Source organism: Sapajus apella, unplaced genomic scaffold (genome assembly GCF_009761245.1).
Source record: "Sapajus apella isolate SASKATOON/1434 unplaced genomic scaffold, GSC_monkey_1.0 scaffold5, whole genome shotgun sequence".
Taxonomy (NCBI): Eukaryota; Metazoa; Chordata; class Mammalia; order Primates; family Cebidae; genus Sapajus; species Sapajus apella.
The window spans coordinates 36,723,099-36,745,977 of NW_022436945.1; the positions used below are offsets into that span (position 1 = coordinate 36,723,099).

A 22,879-nucleotide genomic window follows, 5' to 3' on the forward strand; every position below is an offset into this window, starting at 1 on the left:
TTTGCTACATCTGAAAAGAAAGGTGTATTCTGCACTGCCTGAAAAGAGAGGAGTTGATACCATGGAAAATAAAAAAGTAAATATGTGAATTTATTGTGGAAGATTACAAATATTCTTTAATCTACAAGACTTTCAAACTTAGAAGCATATCTATGGTTTCCTACTTGGTATTGTTGAAGAAAATAGGAATAATATTTCTTGATGCTCTTCTAAACATTTTCCATGTATTAGCTCATTTAATCTTTACAAAATACCTCACAGTTTATATTATTTATTGTAATAATATCTGTTTTGGAGATGATGAAACTGAAGCACAGGTTAAATAACTTGTTCATTGGCAGAGGCTGGATTTTAATCCAGGCAGTCTGGTAACAGGACTCAAACTCACAGTAACTACTAGGCTACCCTGCTTCTTAGGAATGTTAATTAATATTATTGCTATGAAAGGGAAATTGGGCCCGACACGGTGGCTCATGCCTGTAATCCCAGCACTTTGGGAGGCTGCAGCGGGCAGATCGCTTGAGGTCAGGAGTTCCAGACCAACCTGGTCAACATGCTGAAGCCCCGTCTCTACTTAAAATACAAAAACCAGCCAGGTGTGGTGGTGGAAACCTGTAATCCCAGCTACTCTGAAGGCTGAGGCAGGAGAATCACTTGAACTTGGGAGGCGGAGGTTGTAGTGAGCTGAGATCGTGCCACTGCACTCCAGCCTAGGAGACAGAGTGAAATTCTGTCTCAAAACAAAAAAGAAAGAGAAATTAAAATTTTGATTGTGCTGTATGCTTTTGTGTAAGTGGTGATCTTTAAATTCGTAACTTTCAAACGCCCTAAGCCAAAATCATAAGCACAGAACTTGCAAGAACCTGAATAAATTTTTCTGCTGAGACCCTAATTGAATTTTTTTTTAAAAAAGCAAAATTTCCTTGTTACATGTATGTAATGCATATACAAAAATGAAAAATTTCCTGGAAACATTTTACAAATTGTTTTCACAAATTTCATATTCCTAGAGATATTTCACTCTTGATCTCTTCTTACATAAAATAAATAAGACGCTTGGTTACTGAAGTGGAACTATCATGTCAGAGGGTGATTAAAATGGAACGTGTTTAGAATGTCAGCACATTTTCACTTCCAGATCAGACATTTAATAAAATAATTATTTAGCATCTACTCTTTGCAAAGTTCTGTGCTGGGTATAAACAAATGAATAAGGCACTGTTTTTGTCCCAGAGCAGCCAAAAGTTGGCTTGGGTAACAAGGGTCACATGAAAGCAAAATCTAATGGCTAGAAAGAGGGGTTCAAAGGAATGAGTGATGACTTCCAGGTGGAGAGGATAAAAATTGTCTTCCTGAGATGGAGGTTTTGAGTTAGGCTCAGTGAGTCAGGTAGGCGTTCCATTAGGTGCAAAACAAAAGGTGAAAAGCAATTCAAAATGAAAGGGAGACTGCAGCTGAAGGCACAATTGATCTAGTCTGTTATTTTGGTCCTCTTTGTCATATTGGGCTTGAAGCCAACATTTACATTTGGCTCCAATATTGATTTTTAGATTGTCAAGAGGAACCCACGCTTCATTATGTCCCGTTCATACAATTAAGGAAAGTAATATTTGTCATTCAACAGAGGTTTAAGTAGAAAAATTTGCTTCTGATCCAATAAAGAGTAGGTTTCGTTTGTTTTGTTTTCTACCTGAAGTTGTGTTAGAGAATATCTGGTATGCATTTAATATCCCCACACCACTGAACTCTCACTACCGAAGAAGTTGGCAAGACTTGGTTCCTATTAGGCATCATTTTAAGAACATGCCCGTGCCTGTGTCTGTGGGCCTTCAGGTCTCTGTCAAGGAATCGCCTTCCTTCCCCTCCATTAGCAATTGCCAAGAGATGATCGTGAATATGTGGAAGAGGTGCTAGTTTTTGGTAAACCTACAAATGCCACTGAGAATGGGACAAATGTATTTATATTAATCATTGCTGCCAGACTGCCTGGTTTCATATCCTCCCTCCACCACCTTCATGCTGGCTGATCTGGGGCAAATTACTTAACCTCTTGTATTCTTGATCTGTTTAGGGAAAATAAAGATACCGCCATATGGGTTGATTGTGATAATTAAATGAGTTAGCAGAAAGCATTTTGCAGAGAGCCTGAAACATAATAAGCACTAAACTGATAGAAACTGATAGATGTGAATATTGGTGTAATTATTATTCATTGGATGGCTAAGTTATGTGCCAGATATCATACACAGATATATGAAAGATATGGGTTTTTAAAGAAAGATACATTAACTCAGTTAATCCTCAAAACACCCTGGAAAATGGACAGAATTAGCCCCATTTTATTCATGAGAAAGCTATCTAGAGAGGTTAGATAACTTCCCCGGGTTATACTGGTCTTACTGACAGAGATGAGCTCCAACCCAGGTCTTTCAGGTTTCCAATCCTGTGCCCCATGCCCACATCATGCTGCCTCCTACAACACCTTATTCTGGGCCTGAAAAATCAAACCTGGTCCTCCTGTACAGAAGCGAGGGGTTCCTTTACCACCACGCAGCTCATCAGGATGACTTGAGACCATGAGGCAGAAAGGAAAACGTCTCTCAGCAAAACACCAAGAGAGCTGTCTGCCTCCTTCTTTCCCATGACAACTGTCTAAGGAATCACCACAGGGCCATTTTCAATACTCTGATTTTTCCATTCTAAAATGGATCCTCAAAAATATAATTTATTTACGTTGAGTTAGTGTTTAAGAGCATTATTGTATCTTTTCTTCATTACTAAACTGTAGGGGGCAATTTACTCCAAAGTAGTAAAATAACAAAGGTGCTTCACAGCAGCATAGTATCATAACTGCTGTCCCCAGTTTTTGTTATAAGCTTATTTGAGCCCTTGTACTTTTCCATCCTTTCCTGGGAGCCAGTCCAGTATAATGTTCAGTGAGTGTCTATTAAGTTTAAATAAAAACACATCTCTACACTATTATGTTAATATGTTCTACAAACTCCCAAAGCCATGAATCCTGAGTATCTAAAGGTTGAGTTCAGTGATATTTGATGGCATACTGGTGATCAAGAGCACATATCATCCAAGTGGCGACAACACCAGTGTGATGACCCCTGAGACAAAGGCAGTCCTGTCTCACACCCTGGACGTTGAGTGTTGATGTACGCCTTAATGTCATCACCCTGATGGCTGACAGTGTCGTCTGGTGCCTGCCCTGCTTCCTGGGGCAGCCAGGTGGAAGCCATGGTCACTACTAGCTCCTCTTAGAACCTCATTTAACCTACCCACTAAAGTGGTTGAATGAGATGAACAGGAACAATTATTTTTCTCCTGTTGCTGACCAAGGATGATGTGCCCCATAAAGTAGACGAGGCAGTAGAAGGTACCCTGAATGAAGAGGATGGGTGTAATTAGGTGGATTGCTTGTGTGCCCGCTGCAGGAAAATGTGCTGTTAATAATTAAACATTTGGCAACAAACGATTTTCAAAACATGTTTCCAAAGGGCCATATTTGAGTGATAATGAGTTTATAGGAATCCACTGAAGTTATTGCTGAACTGAATCTCCTTGGTAACCAGAAAGCAACTTACCATGCATGAATCAACTGTGCCAGACTCATAGCCAGCACATATCATCCGAGTGGTGATCGCCTTCATGTCAAAGTAGGACTGACACTGTTCCAGAGAAATAATGCGGACCTCTCCCTCTTGCAGCTTAAAAGGCACTGAATTAAAAAAAAGAAAGAAGAATACATATATGATGGTAAATGGCTCAAAAGTGAGGCTAACCATATGAAATGCAAACATCATATAAATATTTTTATACCAAGAGAATCATATTCTTTATCTGAAATGTCATTTTATAAAGACACAGCTTGTTTGGAATCAGAATTTTCCAGTTAGCAGTATTCATAGCAATTATCCAGTGAAACTTCTTTATTTTATTAATGGGAAAACCAAGGCCCAGACTGGTTAAGTAAGTTGGTTCATGCTTATCATATGCTACAACAAAAACAATAGCTACTACAAAGAAAAAAAAATCAACCCAGAGCTCTGCTGGCTGCCAGGTAGGAGGCTGCCAGCTCAGCATCAGCTCAGCATGATGGTCCTGCTCTGCTAAAGTAGAGAAAACTTGTTCAATCTAATAGGGAAGGGTTGTTCTATTCTTGATGAAAATAGTATGTCTCAGCATGTGCCCCAGCAGCCATTACTTGATGTAAGAACCTCTAATCTTAGAGGATATGACAGAGAGATGTTGAAAAGCACAAAGCCATCCCTTGGTATTGACAGAGAGAATATGTGAATTCCATCTTGCTTGAAAGTTCTTGAAGAATGACAATGGATTTCTTGAAGGAAGACAGTGTGAATCTTTTGCTGTTTAGCCATTCTGCAAAATTATACACACTGTTCTTCTTTTAAACAGTGATGATGAAACATCACTGGGTACCTTATTGGAAGAGTCATTTTTAGAAAAATCAATGGATGCAGACAGTAGAAGTTTAATAGGTTGTCAAAAGAATAAGAACAATAGCTAACATTTATTGAGCTCTAGTGGGTCTCATTGCCTTTAATCTTTACAAAAATCCTGTAAGGCAGTTGCTATTTTTGTTCCATTTTATAGTAAGCTTGAAAGTGGTATAGTCAGATCAATCAGATCTTTCTGACTTAATTCAGCAGAACTTTGCTCTTTTTTTTTTTTAGACAGGGTCTCATTCTGTCACCCAGGCAGTGGTGCAATCTTGGTTCACTGCAGCTTAGACTTCCAGGTGCAAGAACTCATCCTGCCTCAGCCTCCCAAGTAGCTGGGACTACAGGCACACACCACCACTCCAAGCTAATTTTTTTTTTTGGTAGAGACAGAATTCCACCATGTTGCCCAGGCTGGTCTCAAACTCCTGGGCTCAATTCATGCTATGCTACATGTGTGGGGTGTGCATTATGTTGCACTATTTCTCTGAGTTTAATATGGATATTGTAGGAGGAATATAAGCAGAAACAATATAAAGCATATTCTTCCTTAAATTACAGTATTAATTAATCATAGTTTTGGAAAAAAAAAACATGCATAAGGATGGTGACAGCATGTCTAACATTGCCTTCAAAATTGTTACATGTGAGTTTTTTTTTTGAAAAAGTCATTGACTTTTCTGCCTGCTGACTTTTCCTTTCCATTCTTTAATTGATGAAATAGGCAAGATGCTCAACTCAGTTCAAAACTTATCTGACTAAATTTTAAGGAAAAAAATCCTTCAAATATACAATTTCCAAGGCCAGTAACAGAATGCCAGTATACATTATCATTCTTGAAAGACATGGCATTATGCTGGATATGGTCAGAGTAGGCAGCACTTACAGTTTTTTTTATAAAGTCTCATTGACTCAATTCTTATTCTAAGTTTTAAATAGGTCATACTGAATGAAGCAGTCCACTGTAGGGGTTGAGAGTAAGTACATAGTACAGATTTTTAAATTTCTATGTGCTTTATATGTTTAAGTCACCTACAGAGCCAAACAATTTAAATCAATTTAAATAGGCAAATAGCAAATCAATATGCTTTCTTGAAGGGCTTATAGGTTGTGCTACAGATGTTGATGAGACCAAATCATAACACAGAATTGGAAATATAACCATGAAGCTTGACTGCAGAGATTCCCAGTGACTGTCTCTATCAATGATTTGGGCTATCTGCAGGCAGACAGAGACAGTCCAAAGCACAGTTCACTGACAGGTCTCCTCCTGCAGCAAGGAAGCTCCCAAAACATTGATAGTAGCTCCCTGGAGAGAGATTCTGAAGTGTGGAGAGGGATTTTTGAGGTTGCATCTGAGCTTGGCAGTTTTAAATGCCATGGTTCATTATTAATGTCTATGATTTGCACAGCAGAGGAAGTATGACACATCGCCAAGTATTCACCATTTGTGGCTATCTTTTTGTAAGAGAAAATGGGAAATTATGGCCAAATAAACACAGTGTTTCTCAGGCTCCTGAAGATCCTGGCTGATATAGTTTTGCTGTGTTCCCACCCAAATCTCATCTTGAATCGTATTTCCCATAATCCCCACATGTCATGGGAGCGATCCAGTGGGAGGTAATTAAAACACAGGGGTGGTTACCCTCATGCTGTTCTCATAATAGTGAGTTCTCATGAGATCTGATGGTTTTATAAGGGGTTTTTCCCCCTTTTGCTTGGTTCTTCTTGCTGCTGCCATGTGAAAAAGGACATGTTTGCATCCCCTTCTGCCATGATTGTAAGTTTCCTGAGGCCTCCCAGCCCTGCAGAACTGTGAGTCAATTAAACCCCTTTCCTCTATAAATTACCCAGTCTCAGGTATGTGCTTATAGCAGCATGAGTATGAACTAATACAATGGCTTACTTTTATTGCCCATGTGGCCCCAGCCTGTGATATAGCAATACGTGTCAGGCTCTAGCCACTGCTCTGGGCTGGGCAAGCAGACAGGCCGAACATAGCCAGTCTCATTGATGTCTTCACTTAGCTCAACGATGCTGATGTCATAGTCCACCACTGCTCGACTGTAGCGAGGATGCAGGATGATGGTCTTCACAAAGCGTGTCTGCATGAACACTGATGGATGGTCCAAATTGTTGATGCCAAGCACCACTTTCCAAACTGCAGCATTCTCTCTCCTAAAATAATAATGCAAGAGCTACTGGCATCTTAAACTCTAGTTTATCTTGTAAAATTCACGTGTAATTTTTAAACATTTTATTTATGTAAATAATGGCTACTTTCATGCTCACCTCTCAGTGTATTCATATAAGAGGCATTTATATAATAGCCTGAGTGATTAGCATAGCTCATGATTTCTGAATGGGGCTAGTCTTTTTTTTTTTTTTTTTTTTTGAGGCAAGAGTCTCACTCTGTCGCCAGCTGCCAGGCTGAAGTGCAGTGACGCAATCTCGGCTCACTGCAACCTCTGCCTCCCGGGTTCAAGCAATTCTCCTGCCTCAGCCTCCCGAGTAGCTGGGACTACAGGCACCTGCACCACGCCTGGTTAACTTTTGTATTTTTAGTAGAGACAGGGTTTCACCATGTTAGCCAGGATAGTCTCGATCTCTTGACCTCGTGATCCTCCCACCTCGGCCTCCCAGAGTGCTGGGATTACAGGTGTGAGCCACCGTGCCCGGTGGGGCTAGTCTTTAACATAAAACTTGTTCAGTTTTAAAGGCCAGCGGGGTTAGTTACTTGCTTCACAGGATGAGCAAGATAATAAAAAGCTATGAAGAAGAGAGAGAAGCAAGAGGAAAAGTGAAAAAGAAGAAAAAGCCAAGACTAAGAAAGAAGTATACATATATGATGGTAAATGGCTCAAAAGTGAGGCTAGCCATATGAAATGCAAATATCATATAAATATTTTTATACAAAGAGAATCATATTCTTTATTTGAAATGTCATTTTATAAAGACACAGCTTGTTTGGAATCAGAATTTTCCAGTTAGCAGTATTCATAGCAATTATCCAGTGAAACTTCTTTATTTTATTAATGGGAAAACCAAGGCCCAGACTGGTTAAGTAAGTTGGTTCATGCTTATCATATGCTACAACAAAAACAATAGCTACTACAAAGAAAAAACAAATTAAGCCAGAGCTCTGTTCGCTGCCAGGTAGGAGACTGCCAGCTCAGCGTCAGCTCAGCATGATAGTGCTGCTCTGCTAAAATAGAGAAAACCTGTTCAATATAACAGGGAAGGGTTGTCTCTTTTAATGTCTTCGCCACCAGCCCCCAGGTATGGCAGAAACTAAAAGCAAAACAGGAAACAACCCAACTTATTGTTTGAAAGAGTTTTCTAGAGTGAAGGACATGTGCATACATGGTAGAAGCAAAAAGAAGGAGGACAATTTCAGGCTACATGATTGCCACATGAGTTTAATATCAGTTCGAAAGTACAAATTAGCTGGGTGTAGTGGTGCGTGCCTATAGTCCCAGCTACACAGGAGGCTAAGGCAGGAGAATCACTTGAACCTGGAGGGCAGAGGTTGTAGTGAGCCAAGATGGCACCATTGGACTCCAGCCTGGGCCACAGAGTGAGACTCCATCTCAAAAAATAGAAAAGAAAAAAGTACCATTGGAGAAACACATGGAAACGGACTCTGATCATATGACTATTTTAGTAAAAAGAGTTAAATTATGGCCGGGCACAGTGGTTCACATCTGTAATCCCAGAACTTTGGGAAGCTAAAGTGGGCGGCTCACCTGAAGTCAGGAGTTCAAAACCAGCCAACACAGCAAAACCTCATTTCTACTAAAAATACAAAAATTAGCTGAGTGTGGTGGCTGGCACCTGTAATCCCAGCTACTCAGGAAGCCGAGGCATAAGAATTGCTTGAACCCAGGAGGCGGAGGTTGCAGTGAGCCGAGATTGTGTCATTGCACTCCAGCCTGGGTGATAAGAGTAAAATTTTGTCTCAAAAAAAGAGTTAAATTAGGCTACCAATAAAAGAAAGCCAAAGATAGCAGCCAAAAATCTTCAGTTTAAAGGGAATTACTTGCTGTTTGGCTGTCAAGCCTTCAAAGCAGCAGCAAGGAGAGCTGGCACATCCTGAAAGAAGTTTGTGCAAAGAACTTCAGGGTGTGACAGGAAGGAAGCAGGCCAAGGTGAAGCCAGGTGAGAATCCACCAATCCCAGGGAAAACAGCTGAGGAAGATGTTAAAACACCTTGCTATTCTTTGTTCTCACTGTGGATAGTATTTTACTCCTTGAAATCACACTTGCTTTCAGGTCTAATTAGCTTCATGTTTATACTATTGTTTTAATAATAAATGTACTTTATAGACAACTTTATAGCTTGTATGATTTCAGCTTACAATTCTTCAATTATTAACGCTAGAAAAAAATACTCAGCTATTTACATACGTCAGACACACTATAGCATCTAGAAAAATTTATACAGAATTGCAGGCACAATGTCTCTGGAGGCAATAATCAGTCCCTTTGGTTTGCAATTTGCCACACTCAGCTCTAGTTTAGACATCAAGTTTTTCACTCAATTCAGCTAGACAAATTTAAAGATTTTTATCTTTGTCTTTTCTTAGGAGTGAAAAGTTTCTCTTCTCTCACTCTCTCTGATTTTCTTAGAATATCTTATATTTAATATTTTTCCTGTTTAATAAGTTAATATTAAAATTAGCACCTATGATAGAAATTTCTCTGTTTTACAAGACTTACTCCAGAAATAGCATAGCTAAGTGATGATTTGGAGATCATTTGGAGATACATACAGGTTACCAAATATGTAATAAATAAAGAAATATTACACTATATCATCACTGCTGTTCTACAAATCTTAGGAACCTCTTACTTTTAATATTGTGCTCTGTCCTTGATATTTTATTTTTATTTATTTTTTTAATTTTTGAGATGGAGTTTCACTCTTCATCCAGGCTGAAGTGCAATGGCATGATCTCAGCTCACTACAACCCCTACCTCCCTGGTTCAAGCAATTCTCCTGCCTCAGCCTCCTGAGTAGCTGGGATTACAGGCACCTGCCACCACGCCTGGCTAGTATTTTGTATTTTTAATAGAGACAAGGTTTCACTATGTTGGCCAGTCTGGTCTCAAACTCCTGACCTCAGGTGATCCACCCATCGTGGCCTTCCAAAGTACTGGGATTACAGGCATGAGCCATTGTGCCCGGCTATCCTTGGTATTTTAAAAGAATTATCTGTAACAGACAAGGTGAACTTTTTTTTTTCTTCAACTTTTAAGTTCCGGGGTACATGTGTAGGAAATGCAGGTTTGTTATATAGGTAAACATGTGCCATGGTGGTTTGCTGTACAGAACAACCCATAACCTAGGTATTAAGCCCAGCATCCATTAGTTATTCTCTCTGATGCTCTTCCTTGCCCCAATCCCAGCCCCAACAGGCCCCAGTGTGTGTTGTTCCCCCACTATGTGTCCATGTGTTTTCATCATTCAGCTCCTACTTGTCAGTGAGAACATGTGGTATTTGGATTTCTGTTCCTGTGTTAGTTTGCTGAGGATAAGGCTTCCAGCTTCATCCATGTCCCTGCAAACGACATGATCTTATTCCATTTTATGGCTGCATAGTCCATGGTGTATACATACCACATTTTCTTTATCCAGTCTATCATTGGTGGGCATTTGGTTTTACTCTATGTCATTACTATTGTGACTAGTACTGCAATGAACATGTGCATACATGTGTTTTTTGTTTGTTTGTTTGTTTGTTTTGAGATGGAATCTCACTGCGGCCATATCTTGGCTCATCACAACCTCCGCTTCCTAGTTTCAAGTGATTCTCCTGCCTCAGCCTCCTGAGTAGCTGGGACTACAGGTGTCTACCACCATTCCGGGCTAATTTTTGTATTGTTAGTAGAGACGGGGTTTCGCTATGTCGACCAGGCTGATCTCAAACTCCTGATCTTGTGATTCACTCACCTTGGCCTCCCAAAGTGCTGGGATTACAGACAGGCATGAGCCACAGTGCCCAGGCTGCATGCATGTGTCTTTATAATAGAATGACTTATATTCCTTTGGGTAGATACCCAGTAATGGGATTGCTGGGTCAAATGGTATTCCTGCTTCTAAATCTTGAGGAACCACCACACTGTCTTCCACAAGGGTTGAACTAATTTACATTCCCACCAATGGTGTAAAAGCATCCCTTTTTCTCTACAGTCTCACGAGCATCTCTTTTTTCTTGGCATTTTAATAATTGCCATTCTGACTGGCATGAAATGCTATCTCATTGTGGTTTTGATTTACATTTCTCTAACGAGCAGTGATGTTGAGCTTCTTTTCATATGTTTGTTGGCCACGTGAATGTCTTCTTTTAAGAAGTGTCTGTTCATGTCCTTTGCACACTTTTTAGTGGGTTTTCTTCTTGTAAGTTTGTTTAAGTTCGTTACAGACTCTAGATACTAAATCTTTGTCAGATAAATAAATTGCAATTATGTTTTCTCATTCTGTAGGTTGTCTATTCAATCTGATGAGAGCCCTTCTTTTGCTGTGCAGAAACTCTTTAGTTTAATTTGATCCCATTTGTCAATTTTTGCTTTTATTGCCATTGCATTCAGTGTTTTTGTCATGTAATCTTTTCCTGTGCCTATGTCCTGAATAGTATTTCCTGGGTTTTCTTCCAGAGTTTTTATAGCTTCAGGTTTTACATTTAAGTCTTTAATCCAACTTGAGTTAATTTTTGTATAAGGTGTAATGAAGGAGTCCAGTTTCTAATTTTTTGCTCATGGCTAGCCAGTTCTTCCAGCACCATTTAATAAATAGGGAATCTTTTCCCCATTGCTTGTTTTTGTCATGTTTGTCAAAGATCAGATGGTTGTAGGTGTATGGCCTATTTCTGAGTTCTCTATTCTGTTCCATTGGTCTATGTGTCTGTTCTTGTAACAGTACCATGCCGTTTTGGTTACTGTAGTCTTGTAGTATAGTTTGAAGTTGGGTAGGGTGATGCCTCCAGCTTTGTTCTTTTTGCTTAGGATTGTCTTGGCTATGTGGGCTCTTTTTTTGGTTTCATATGAATTTTAAAATAGTTTTTTCTAATTCTGTGAAGAATGTCAGTGGTAGTTTAATGGGAATAGCTTTGAATCTATAAATTACTTTGAGCAGTATGGCTATTTTCACAATATTGATTCTTCTATCCATAAACATGGTGTGTTTTTCCATTTGTTTATGTCCTCTCTGATTTCCTTGAGCAGTGGCTTATAGTTCTCCTTGAGGAGGTCTTCACTTCCCTTGTTAGCTGTATTCTTAGGTATTTTATTTTCTTTGTAGCAATTGTGAATGGGAGTTGGCTCTGTGCTTGGCTGTTATTGGTGTATAAAAATCCTAGCAATTTTTGCACATTGATTTTGTATCCTGAGACTTTGCCAGAGTTGCTTAGCAGTTTAAGAAGCTTTTGGGTTGTGACAGTGGGGTTTTCTAGATATAAGATCATGTCATCTGTAAACAAAGATAATTTGACTTCCTCTCTTCATATTTGAATATTCTTTCTTTCTTTCTCTTGGCTGATTGCCCTGGCCAAAACTTCCAATACTATGTTGAATAGGAGTGGTAAGAGGGGGCACCCTTGTCTTGTGCTGGTTTCCAAGGGGAATGCTTCCAGCTTTTGCTTATTCAGCATGATATTGGCTGTGGGTTTGTCATAAATGGCTCTCATTATTTGAGGGATGTTCCTTCAATACCTAGTTTATTGAGAGTTTTTAATATGAAGGGATGTTGAATTTTATCAAAGACCTTTTCTGTGTCTATTGAGTTAATCATGTGGTTTTTGTCTAGTTCTTTTTATGTTGAACCAGCATTGCATCCCAGGGATGAAGCTGACCTGATCGTGGTGGATAAGCTTTTGATGTGCTGCTGGATTTGGTTTGCCAGTATTTTATTGAGGATTACTGCATCAATGTTCATCAGGGATAACAGCCTGAAGTGTTCTTCTTTTGTAGTATATCTGCCAGGTTTTGTTATCAGGATGATGCTGGCCTCATAAAATGAGTTAGGGCGGAGTCCCTCCTTTTCAATTTTTTGGAATATGGAAGAAATTCTGTAAATAAAGACTGTATTACATCACAAGCCCTGCCCAGTCTGAAGGCCATCCGCCTCTCAGCTCCAGAAAATTATTTTCACATTGGAATGCCCAGTGGAAACTGACCTTCCAATTGCCTAAGGAAAGCCAAAGTTCTGGATTTTATGCCAATTATCTGTGATTTTACATGCTGCCTAAAAATTTAAAAATGGATACAATAAGCAAACTAGATTGGCAGCCTGGATGTCTCATTAGTATACAATCTCAATAGTTTCCCAAGTGTTTCTACACACTTTATTCGAAATGATCCTCATACCAACTGTGAGATGTAAATAGAGATTCATTATTCCACTTTGGAGAAGAGAAATCATGACTCAGAGGAGATGAGTGACTCATCTGAAGTCACACAGACAGCAAGTGATGAAAACAGACTCTTTGAATCCCCTACACCCCACCCTTACAACTGAACTTCTTTGAAACAAAGAGGAGGGTCCGCAGGCATCAAAACAGGATTTAGGTATTGGGCACAGAAGGGAACGCATGTAGGATGGATGGAGACACTGGTGAGTGATAAGGTGACAGATAGGAAGATGTGTTCTCTTTCCTGAATGTATATCTGTCAAATATGATAGGAAGCTAACCACTAGTGATAAAATTATAGGAAATGAACAATTCTATTATGCCAGGTTCCAAAAAAAAGCAAGAGAAGGGTCTAGTCAAACTCATATTCTAGACCTTCAAGAATCAGGTTTCAGAAAGTTTTAGGGGGAAAAAGCTAGTGTAATATGTCTAGAGATTCTTAAAGTAAGTACAGCTCAAGAAAGTTGGGAGTGTTTAAGCACCAAATTCTGATACTACCATCACAATAGTTGCAGTATGTAAGAAAATGAAGAATCGGTTGAACATTAAATGTGACTACAGAAAGATCTCAGAGCAGGCTGAGCGCGGTGGCTCATGCCTGTAATCCCAGCACTTTGGGAGGCCATGGCGGGCAGATCATGAAGTCAGGAGATCGAGACCAGCCTGGCTAACATAGTGACACCCTATCTCTATTAAAAACACAAAAATTAGCCAGGTATGGTGGCACGCGCCTGTAGTCCCAGCAACTTGGGAGGCTAAGGCATGAGAATTGCTTGAACCTATGAGGTAGAGGTTGCAGTGAGCCAAGACCATCCTGAGTGACAGAGGACATAACAAGACTCCCTCTCAAAAAACAAAAAACAAACAAACAAAAAAACCTCAGAGAGTTTTGAAGTCTATCATAAAAGAATGGCATGAAACCAAAGTAATTGTCTGAAAGTGTTATTTATTAAGTGAGCAGAGTTTGGTCTAAAAAGAAACAAAGTAAGATAAATTAAAAATGGCTTCTTGCAAAATGATGTGCAAAATAGAACAAGAAAAGAAAAAAAATTGCTGTCTGTAGCAGATAACTAAGACAAAGCAGAACCGTTTGAAGGCTACTTTTTGAGATGGAGCTTCGCTCTTGTTACCTAGGCTGGAGTGCAATGACATGATCTTGGCTCACGGCAACCACCTCTGCCTCCCGTGTTCAAGCAATTCTCCTGCCTCAGCCTCCAGTGTAATTGGGATTACAGGCACCCCTCACCATGCCAAGCTAATTTTTTGTATTTTTAGTAGAGATGAGGTTTCACCATGTTGGCCAGTCTGGTCTCAAACTCCTGACCTCAGGTGATCCACTGGCCTCAGCCTCCCAAAATGCTCGGCTTACAGGCATGAGCTATGGTGCCCAGCCCTTTACCTCCAATTTCTATATTCAAGGAGAATAATCTTCAGACAATACTCAGACAATTCATCTATATGATGAAAACATACAGCTGCTTCATACATTGGAAATGGTGAATTGATGTGTCGTCCAAGGCATGGGAGGAGTTGGTGAGAGAACACTGAACCTCTGTAGGTGTGTTAACATTTCTAGTTTCAGACAAATTACAGCCCTGCATACTGAAATGACTACAGATATGATTACTAAGAAACACCAAGAAGAGGCTGACTTGTCAAGTAACAAATATTTATTGAGTGGCTGCTGTATGCCATGCTGAAAGAAATAAAAACTCAAGAGTGAGGAAGGCAGATGGAGTTCACGTCTTCAGAGAGTTTTCATTCTACTAAACTAAACAGTAAAAATAAAAAGTGCAAAAACAAGATTATTGCAGGCACTTAGAAGTAAAAAAAATATGGCAATGTGATAGAAGATTTGACAGGGCAATCGCTTTGGCTAGATTGGTTAGGGAAGGTCTCTGAGAAAGTGACACTCAAATTGAGACTTGAACAATGAAAAGGAAGTAGTTTTACGACTCTATGTAAGTATTCCAAACTGCAGAAACAGCAAGTACAAAGATCCTGAGGCAGGAATGAGCTTGGAGGATTTCAGGAGCTGAATGAAAACTGGTATGTTGGAGCCCAGTGAGGGACAGGAAACTGGAAGGAGATGCAGTCAAAGCGGTAGGACTAGATCTTAATAGGCTCCGATGAGAAGATTTTATTCTGGTTACAATGGGAAGCCAGTGTAGGATTTTAAGCTGGGGAGTGACATGGTGTGATTTACATTTTAGAAAGTTCACTATCTCACTGTGTGGATAATAGGTAATAAGGGAACAAGAGAGTAGTCAAAAAAAAAAAAAAAAGCCCAATAGGTAACTGTTTTAGTAGTCATTATGGATGTGTTGTGTCCCTCTAAAATCTATATGTTGATGTTCTAACTCCTGTATATTATAATATGACTTTATTAGGAAACAGAAACTTTAGGGAGGTAATCAAGTTAAAATGACCTCATCTGGATGGGCTCTAATCCACTAAGACTAATCCATATCTAATATAAAACTGACAGGCACACAAGAAAAACACTATGTAAAGAGGAAAGTGGAGATAAGGGTCCTGCTTCTAAAGCCCAAGGAATACCAAAAATTGCCAGGAAACCACCGGGATCTAGGCAACAGGTGCTCTCTCTCTCAGCACTAGGAAGGAAGGAACCCTGCCAGTACCCTGATCCTAAACTTCTAGCCTCTGGAACTATATGCAATAGACTTTCATGGTTCAAATCTCCCAGCGTGTGATACTTTGTTATGGAAGCCCTAGGAAATAAATACAATAGCCCAGAAGTTAGATGATGGTGGCTTGGAGTAGAATTATAGCACTAAGATAGGAAACGTGGTTGGGTCCCACTTTTGCTTTTTATTATACTTTATGTTCTGGGGTACATGTGCAGATCATGCAGGATCATTACATAGGTATACACACGCCATGGTGGTTTGCTGTATCCATCCCCCTGTCATCTACATTAGGTATTTCTCCTAATGTTATCCCTCCCCAAACCCCCACTCCCTATCACTCCCCTAGCTCTCCCACCCCCCAGCAGGTGCTGGTGTGTGATGTTCCCCTCCCGGTATCCATGTGTTCTCATTGTTCAACACCCACTTATGAGTGAGAACATATGGTGTTTGGTTTTCTGTTCTTGTGTCAGTTTGCTGAGAATGATGGTTTCCAGATTCATCCATGTCCCTGCAAAGGACACGAACTCATCCTTTTTCATGGCTGCATAGTATTCCATGGTGTGTATGTGCCACATTTTCTTTATCCAGTCTATCATTGATGGGCATTTGGGTTTGTTCCAAGTCTTTGCTATTGTAAATAGTGCCACAATGAACATATGTGTGCATGTGTCTCTATAATAGAATGATTTATAATCCTTTGAATATATACCCAGTAATGTGATTGCTGGGTCAAATGGAATTTCAATTTCTAGATCCTTGAGGAATTGCCACATTGTCTTCCACAATAGTTGAACTAATTTACACTCCCACCAACAGTGTAAAAGTGTTCCTCTTTCTCCACATCCTTTCCAGCATCTGTTGTCTTCAGATTTTTTAATGATTGCCATTCTAACTGGCATGAGATGGTATCTCAATGTGGTTTTGATTTGCATTTCTCTAATGACCATTTTTTCATATGCTTGTTGACTGCATAAATGTCTTCTTTTGAAAAAATGATGATGAGCATTTTCTCATGTTTGTTGACAGCATAAATGTATTCTTTTGAAAAGTGTCTGTTCATATCCTTTGCCCACTTTTTGATGGGGTTGTTTGTTTTTATCTTGTAAATTTGTTTAAGTTCTTTGTAGATTCTGGATATTAGCCCTTTGCCAGATGGGTAGATTGCAAAACCTTTTTCTCATTCTGTTGGTTGCTGGTTCACTCTAATGATAGTTTCTTTTGCTGTGCAGAAGCTCTTATGTTTAATTAGATCCCATATGCCTATTTTGGATTTTGTTGCCATTGCTTTTGCTGTTTTAGTCATGAAGTCCTTGCCTATGCCTATGTCCCGAATGGCTTTGCCTATGTTTTCTTCTAGGGTTTTTATGGTGTTAGGTCTTATGTTTAAATATTTAATCCATCTGGAGTTAATTTTTGTATAAGGTGTAAGGAATGGGTCCAGTTTCAGCTTTCTGCACAAGGTTAGCCAGCTTTCCCAACACCATTTATTAGACAGGGAATCTTTTCCCCATTGCTTGTTTTTTTCAGGTTTGTCAAAGATCAGATAGTGGTAGATATGTGGTGTTACTTCTGGGGTCTCTGTTGTGCTCCATTGGTCTATATCTCTGTTTTGGTACCAGTACCATGCCGTTTTCATTACTACAGCGTTGTAGTATAGTTTGAGGTCAAGCAGCATGATGCCTAGAGCTGGAGGGTTCCACCTTTTTGGAAGAAGATCCTACTGGACTTACCGATAAAGTCAATGTGAGAAGAGTTGAGGATGACTCCTAGGTTTGGCATATTAGCAAACCAATAGATGATGCCTTTTACTCAGAAGGGTGAAGTTTGTGAAGTAACAATTATTTGCTCAGTGGGAGAAGTGAGAAATCAATAGATTTGTTTGGTTTATGTAAGACGTTTATTACAAATGAACATTTTATCTTCACAATTAAAAATATTCATGTGAAGTTGATCGGTGGTAGTGATTGGGTAGAAATCTGGGCTGGGGGAGATATAAATTTGAAAGTTATAAACAAATATTTGATACATTTGATATTCTAGTTTGATATTCATATTAATACTCACATAATACTTTATATTCATATTTTTCAAATATGAACAAAATATTTGTTCAAATCAGAGCTAGTATATAAACCATGTGATGAGATGAGTGAGTGTAGACATACAAGAAAGCAAAGAATTGGGTCCTGGGGAACTAAAGCATTCAGTAGCCTAAAAAAGGAGGAGGTGAAAAAAGAGAAAAAGAAGAGTAAGGTCACTGACATATGAAGAAAACAAAGAGTTTTTTGCTATTTTAGAAGAAAAGTGAAAGTATTTCAAGAAGGATGTAGTGATAAAATACTGGAGAGGGTTCTAGTGGGTTCAAAACTGAAAATACACCATTGGATTTGACAAGATGAAAGTCATTAGATATTTTAATAAGTGTCACTTCTGTAAGGATCTTGATAAGAACCCAACCAGAGTGGGTTGAAGTGAATGTGGTACACAGAGAAGTGTAGACAGTAACTGTAGGAAACTCTTTTAGGAGTTTTTTCTGTGAATAGCGGCCAGAGTAGAGCAACAGATGAAAAGGGACGTGAATTCAAGAGGATGGGATTCCTCTTGAATGAGAGATCCAAGATGGCTGATCACTAGCAGCTCGGGATTGCAGCTCCCACTGAAAGAGCAGAGAACGAGAGGACGCCACACTTTCAGATCAATTTTTGTTGCTCACACACCAGGAGATTCCCAGCGGAGGAGCCCCACCTGTCGCCAGCGTGACTCTTGAGGCCGGTGAGGCGGTTTTGCCGCTGCCTTGGTGTGGCGGTTCTTGGTGCAGAGTCAGAAAAGCACCATCAATCTTAAAGCCGCTGTTTTGGCCGGCGCAGTGGGTTGCTCAGATTCTAGCGCCGGGAATCAACAAGTTGGACATCCATTCAGAAACCCAACTATAAAGACGGTAATTATAAAGACCACCGATGGATAAATTTATAACGAAGGGAAGAAACCAGCCTAAAAAGGCTGAGAATACCCAAACTCAGAACGCCTCTCCCTCTACAGGGGATCACAGTTCCTCATCAGAAACAGAACAAGGCCTGATGGAGAAAGACTGTGTTCCATTAGCAGAAGCAGACTTTAAAAAGTGGATGATAAGAAACTTCTGGGAATTAAAAGAACTTGTTCTAACCCAATGCAAAGAAACTAAGAACTTTGAAAAAAGGTTTGACGAAATGTTAACAAGAATACACAATTTAGAGAGGAATATAAGTGAATTAATGGAGCTGAAAAATACAACACGAGAATTTTGCGAACTATGCACAAGTTTTAACAGCCGAATTGATCAAGTAGAAGAAAAGATATCAGAGGTAGAAGACCAACTTCATGAAATAAAACAAAAAGACAAGATTAGAGAAAAAAGGATAAAAAAGAACGAGCAAAGTCTCCAAGAAATATGGGACTATGTGAAAAGACCTAATCTACGTTTGATAGGTGTACCTGAATGTGACGAAGAGAATCAATCCAAGCTGGAAAATACGCTTCAGGATATTATTCAGGAAAACTTTCCCAACCTAGCAAGGCAGGACAATATTAAACTCCAGGAAATACAGAGAACACCACAAAAATATTCCTCAAGAAGGCCAACCTCAAGGCACATAATTGCCAGATTCACCAGGGTTGAAATGAAAGAGAAAATACTGAGGGCAGCCAGAGAGAAAGGTCAGGTTACCCATAAAGGGAAGCCCATCAGACTCACAGCAGATCTCTCAGTAGAAACCCTACAAGCCAGAAGAGAGTGGGGGCCAATATTCAACATCCTTAAAGAAAAAAACTTTCAACCCAGAATTTTACATCCAGCCAAACTAAGCTTCATAAGTGAAGGAAAAATAAAATCTTTTGTGAACAAGCAAGCACTCAGAGATTTCATCACCACCAGGCCTGCTTTACAAGAGCTTTTGAAAGAACCACTACAAATAGAAAGGAACAACTAGTATCAGCCTTTCTAAAAAATACCAAAAAATAAAGAACATCAACATATTTAAGAAATTGCATCAACTAACGGGCAAAACAGCCAGCTAACATTAAATGACAGTATCAAACACACATATATTGTTATTAATTTTAAATTTAAATCGACTAAATCCCCCAATCCAAAGACACAGACAGGCAAAAAAAAGCCAAGACCCATTGGTATGCTACATCCAGATCCATCTCACATGCAAGGATACATAAAGACTCAAAACAAAGGGATGGTGAAAAATTTACCAACCAAATGGAGAGCTAAAATAAATAAATAGAAAGCAGGAGTTGCAATTTTTGCTGATAAAATAGATTTCAAACCAATAAAGATCAAAAGAAGCAAAGAAGGATATTATATAAAGATAAAAGGATCAATGTAACAAGAAGAGCTAAAGATCCTAAACATATATGCACCCAATACAGAAATACCCAGATATATAAGACTTACAAAGAGACTTGGACCCCCACACAATAATAGCGGGAGACTTCAACATCAATATTAGATAGATCAATGAGACAGAATGTTAACATCGATATCTAGGACTTGAACTCAGATCTGGAACAAGTAGACTTAATTAACATTCATAGAACTCTCCACTTTAAATACACAAAATATACACTCTTATCAGTACTACATCACACGTATTTACAGGTTTAAATGAAATATTGGTTGGCTGCTTGTTAATTATTTTATTCCCTCATTTTTTTTTTATGTCTCTATTATTAAACACAATTACAGGCATACCCAGTTTTAGACTGCATTCTAGCCCGGGCAATAAAGCAACACCCCTGTTCTCTCTCCCTCTTCCTCTTCCTCTTTCTTCCTTTCCTGTATTTTTTTTCTTTTTTTTTTTTTAATTCTTTTTCTTTTTTTTTAAAAATATAAAAAAATTTAAAAAAAAAAAAAAAAAAAAAAAAATAAAAAGAAAACAAGAGGATGGGATTCAAGTTTGTGATATTAAGACATGGCATGGTTGCTGAAGGGAGTGATCCAGCAAAAAAAGATAAATTAATGATGCAAAATAGAAGTGATGACTTTAGGAGAAAAATCTTTGAAAAGATAGAAAGGGATGTGTTTGTTTTAAAATAAGAGCAAAGACATGTCTTCCACCATACTCAAGGGAAAATAGTGAATGTGGCCAAAGATGCAGGTGATTTGTTGGAACTGGGGGTGAGACAAAGTGAAAGATATTATTATATTATTATAGTATATTATTATAGTATATTATATTATTATAGTATATTATTATTATACTATTATATTAATAAAGTATGAGGTGAGATTAGTAATGGGTGACAAAGATTTGGAGAGACAGAATAAGCTGTCAAGTAGTTGTCTATTGACAATCATAGTAGAAAAGTGACTTTACTGTGGAAGTATATTGAAAGTGTCTTATTGTGTTAGATGCTTATGTGGGATTCATGATCATATGTTTGATGTGACCTCAGTTAGCAGATAAGTGTATGATATTCTCCAACATTGGTCATGTGTTCAGGTGCAGATGCAACATACATGACTAGGGAGTGACAAGACTGAAAGACACAGGCAAGTAACTCCAACAATTTAAAATGAGAGAGCTCCAAGTTTCTGGAAGACCCCAAAACAATGGGATTGCACATTAGATCAACTGCTAGCTACATTATAGACTCAGACATTTCCAGTGGAGAGGGGAGAGTGACAGAAAACACGTCCATAGGGGGCAGGGCAGTGGGGACTATGAGGTAACGTCAGAGTCACCTAGGGATTTTTAAAGCCACATTTGCTTACTTCCTAGTGATGCTGAGAAACGGCACCCCATGGGAGGTAAGGATCTAAAATGCAGACTTTTTCTTGTAGTGACATTACTTCTGATGGGAATGGGCTAAATCCTTAGAGTAGGTGGAATGGAAAATTAAACTGTGAATGACTTGCACAGTTGATACACTCCTAGAAGATAAAGAAGTAGGCAGAAGTTTACAGCATGGGCTCAGTAATAAAAAGACCAAACTTCTCACTTCCTTTTCACAGTGTATTAAAAGACTGTGAAGGGCAGGCAGCAAGCAAGAACAAAGATTTTGTTCTGTGGGAAATAGAGGCAGCTGTTTAAAAATAGGTGGAAAGATTATTGAATAATATTAAGGGTCCAACTGATGTGGAAAGTCAGGCATGGCAGTAATCTGCATTCTTCAGTAATGTTCTTCCTCAGTTCTGAAGAGCGTGGATATAGGACTAGAAAATGTAGGCCGGGCACGGTGGCTCATGCTTGTAATCCCCACACTTTGGGAGGCCAAGGCAGTTGGATTACATGAAGTCAGGAGTTCGAGACCAACCTGACCAACATGGTGAAACCCTGTCCCTACTAAAAATACAAAAGTAACTGGGCGTGGTGGCTGGTGCCTGTAATCTCAGCTGCTTGGGAGGCTGAGGCAGGAGAATGGCTTGAACCTAGGAGGCAGAGGTTGCAGTGAGCCAAGGTTGCATCATTTCACGCCAATCTGGGTAACAAGAGCAAAACTCCAACTCAAAACAAAAACAAAACAAAACAAAAAAAACTCTGGCTCAAAAGAAAAAAGAAAACGTGGTCTTCACTTTGGAGGTCTGCCCAGAGTGTTGGAAAGATCTAGGAAGACTCCAAGGTCCTGGTGAAAGGACTGAAGTAATGAGCCCAGGGAACCAGATTAAGTTGAGGGAAAGAAAGGAGGTGAGGAGATTTTTTGGACTGAGATACTAGGGGAGAAAGTGCAGCCACCAACCAAAAATCTTACTGGATTGAACAGCTGATGTGGAGGGGATCAAGACATGGGCGATGGAGTGGCAGGAGTATGGGTTGTGGTCATATAGCGGGAAGACAGTTTTTCATGTGGATTTCCTGGAGAGGAATCAGATGTTTCTGATCATTACTAGTTGTGTGCCAGCCTAGGAAGTTCATTCATAAGTCTTTCAGAAGTGGAAGAAAGCAGGAAAATTGCTTGCTAAATTACCCCACAAAAGTCAAAGCCTTTCTTCCTTAGAACTTTTGAAAGGAATTATTACTAGGACAGATGGGGCTTGATCTGGTCAACTATCTTACGATTTTTAATTGTCATTTGGGATTTTTAACTACCTCTTCCTAGAAGAGCAAAATGAACTTGTCTTTTTCCCATAAATATAATTAAAAGAGCCAGGCTGAGAAGACCCACCAATGGGTCACTCCAGCCCTTGCCAAAGGATGGGATCAGGATATAAAGTAAATCCCGTTAATTGCTATAATTGATGGCTCCAGCAGGGAGTATGGCTTACAATTAGAAGTTCCCAAAAGTTTGCCACACCACTGGAGAAATTAAAAAAGAGATTCAGGGTTATTAGCACACATTCAAGCAAAGGCTCGTTTGAAGG

General features: G+C 39.2%; 1 protein-coding gene across 1 annotated transcript in view; it reads right to left on the reverse strand.

Moving 5' to 3' along the window:
- CORIN (corin, serine peptidase) overlaps nt 1-22,879 on the reverse strand; it is a 256,114-nt gene that overhangs the window by 4,425 nt on the left and 228,810 nt on the right. The window contains exons 21-22 of the mRNA XM_032274329.1: nt 6,376-6,647; nt 3,594-3,727 (exon numbers count right to left, since the gene is read on the reverse strand). Of these exons, the coding sequence (XP_032130220.1) occupies nt 3,594-3,727; nt 6,376-6,647 (406 nt within the window). The remainder of the gene's footprint in view (nt 1-3,593; nt 3,728-6,375; nt 6,648-22,879) is intronic.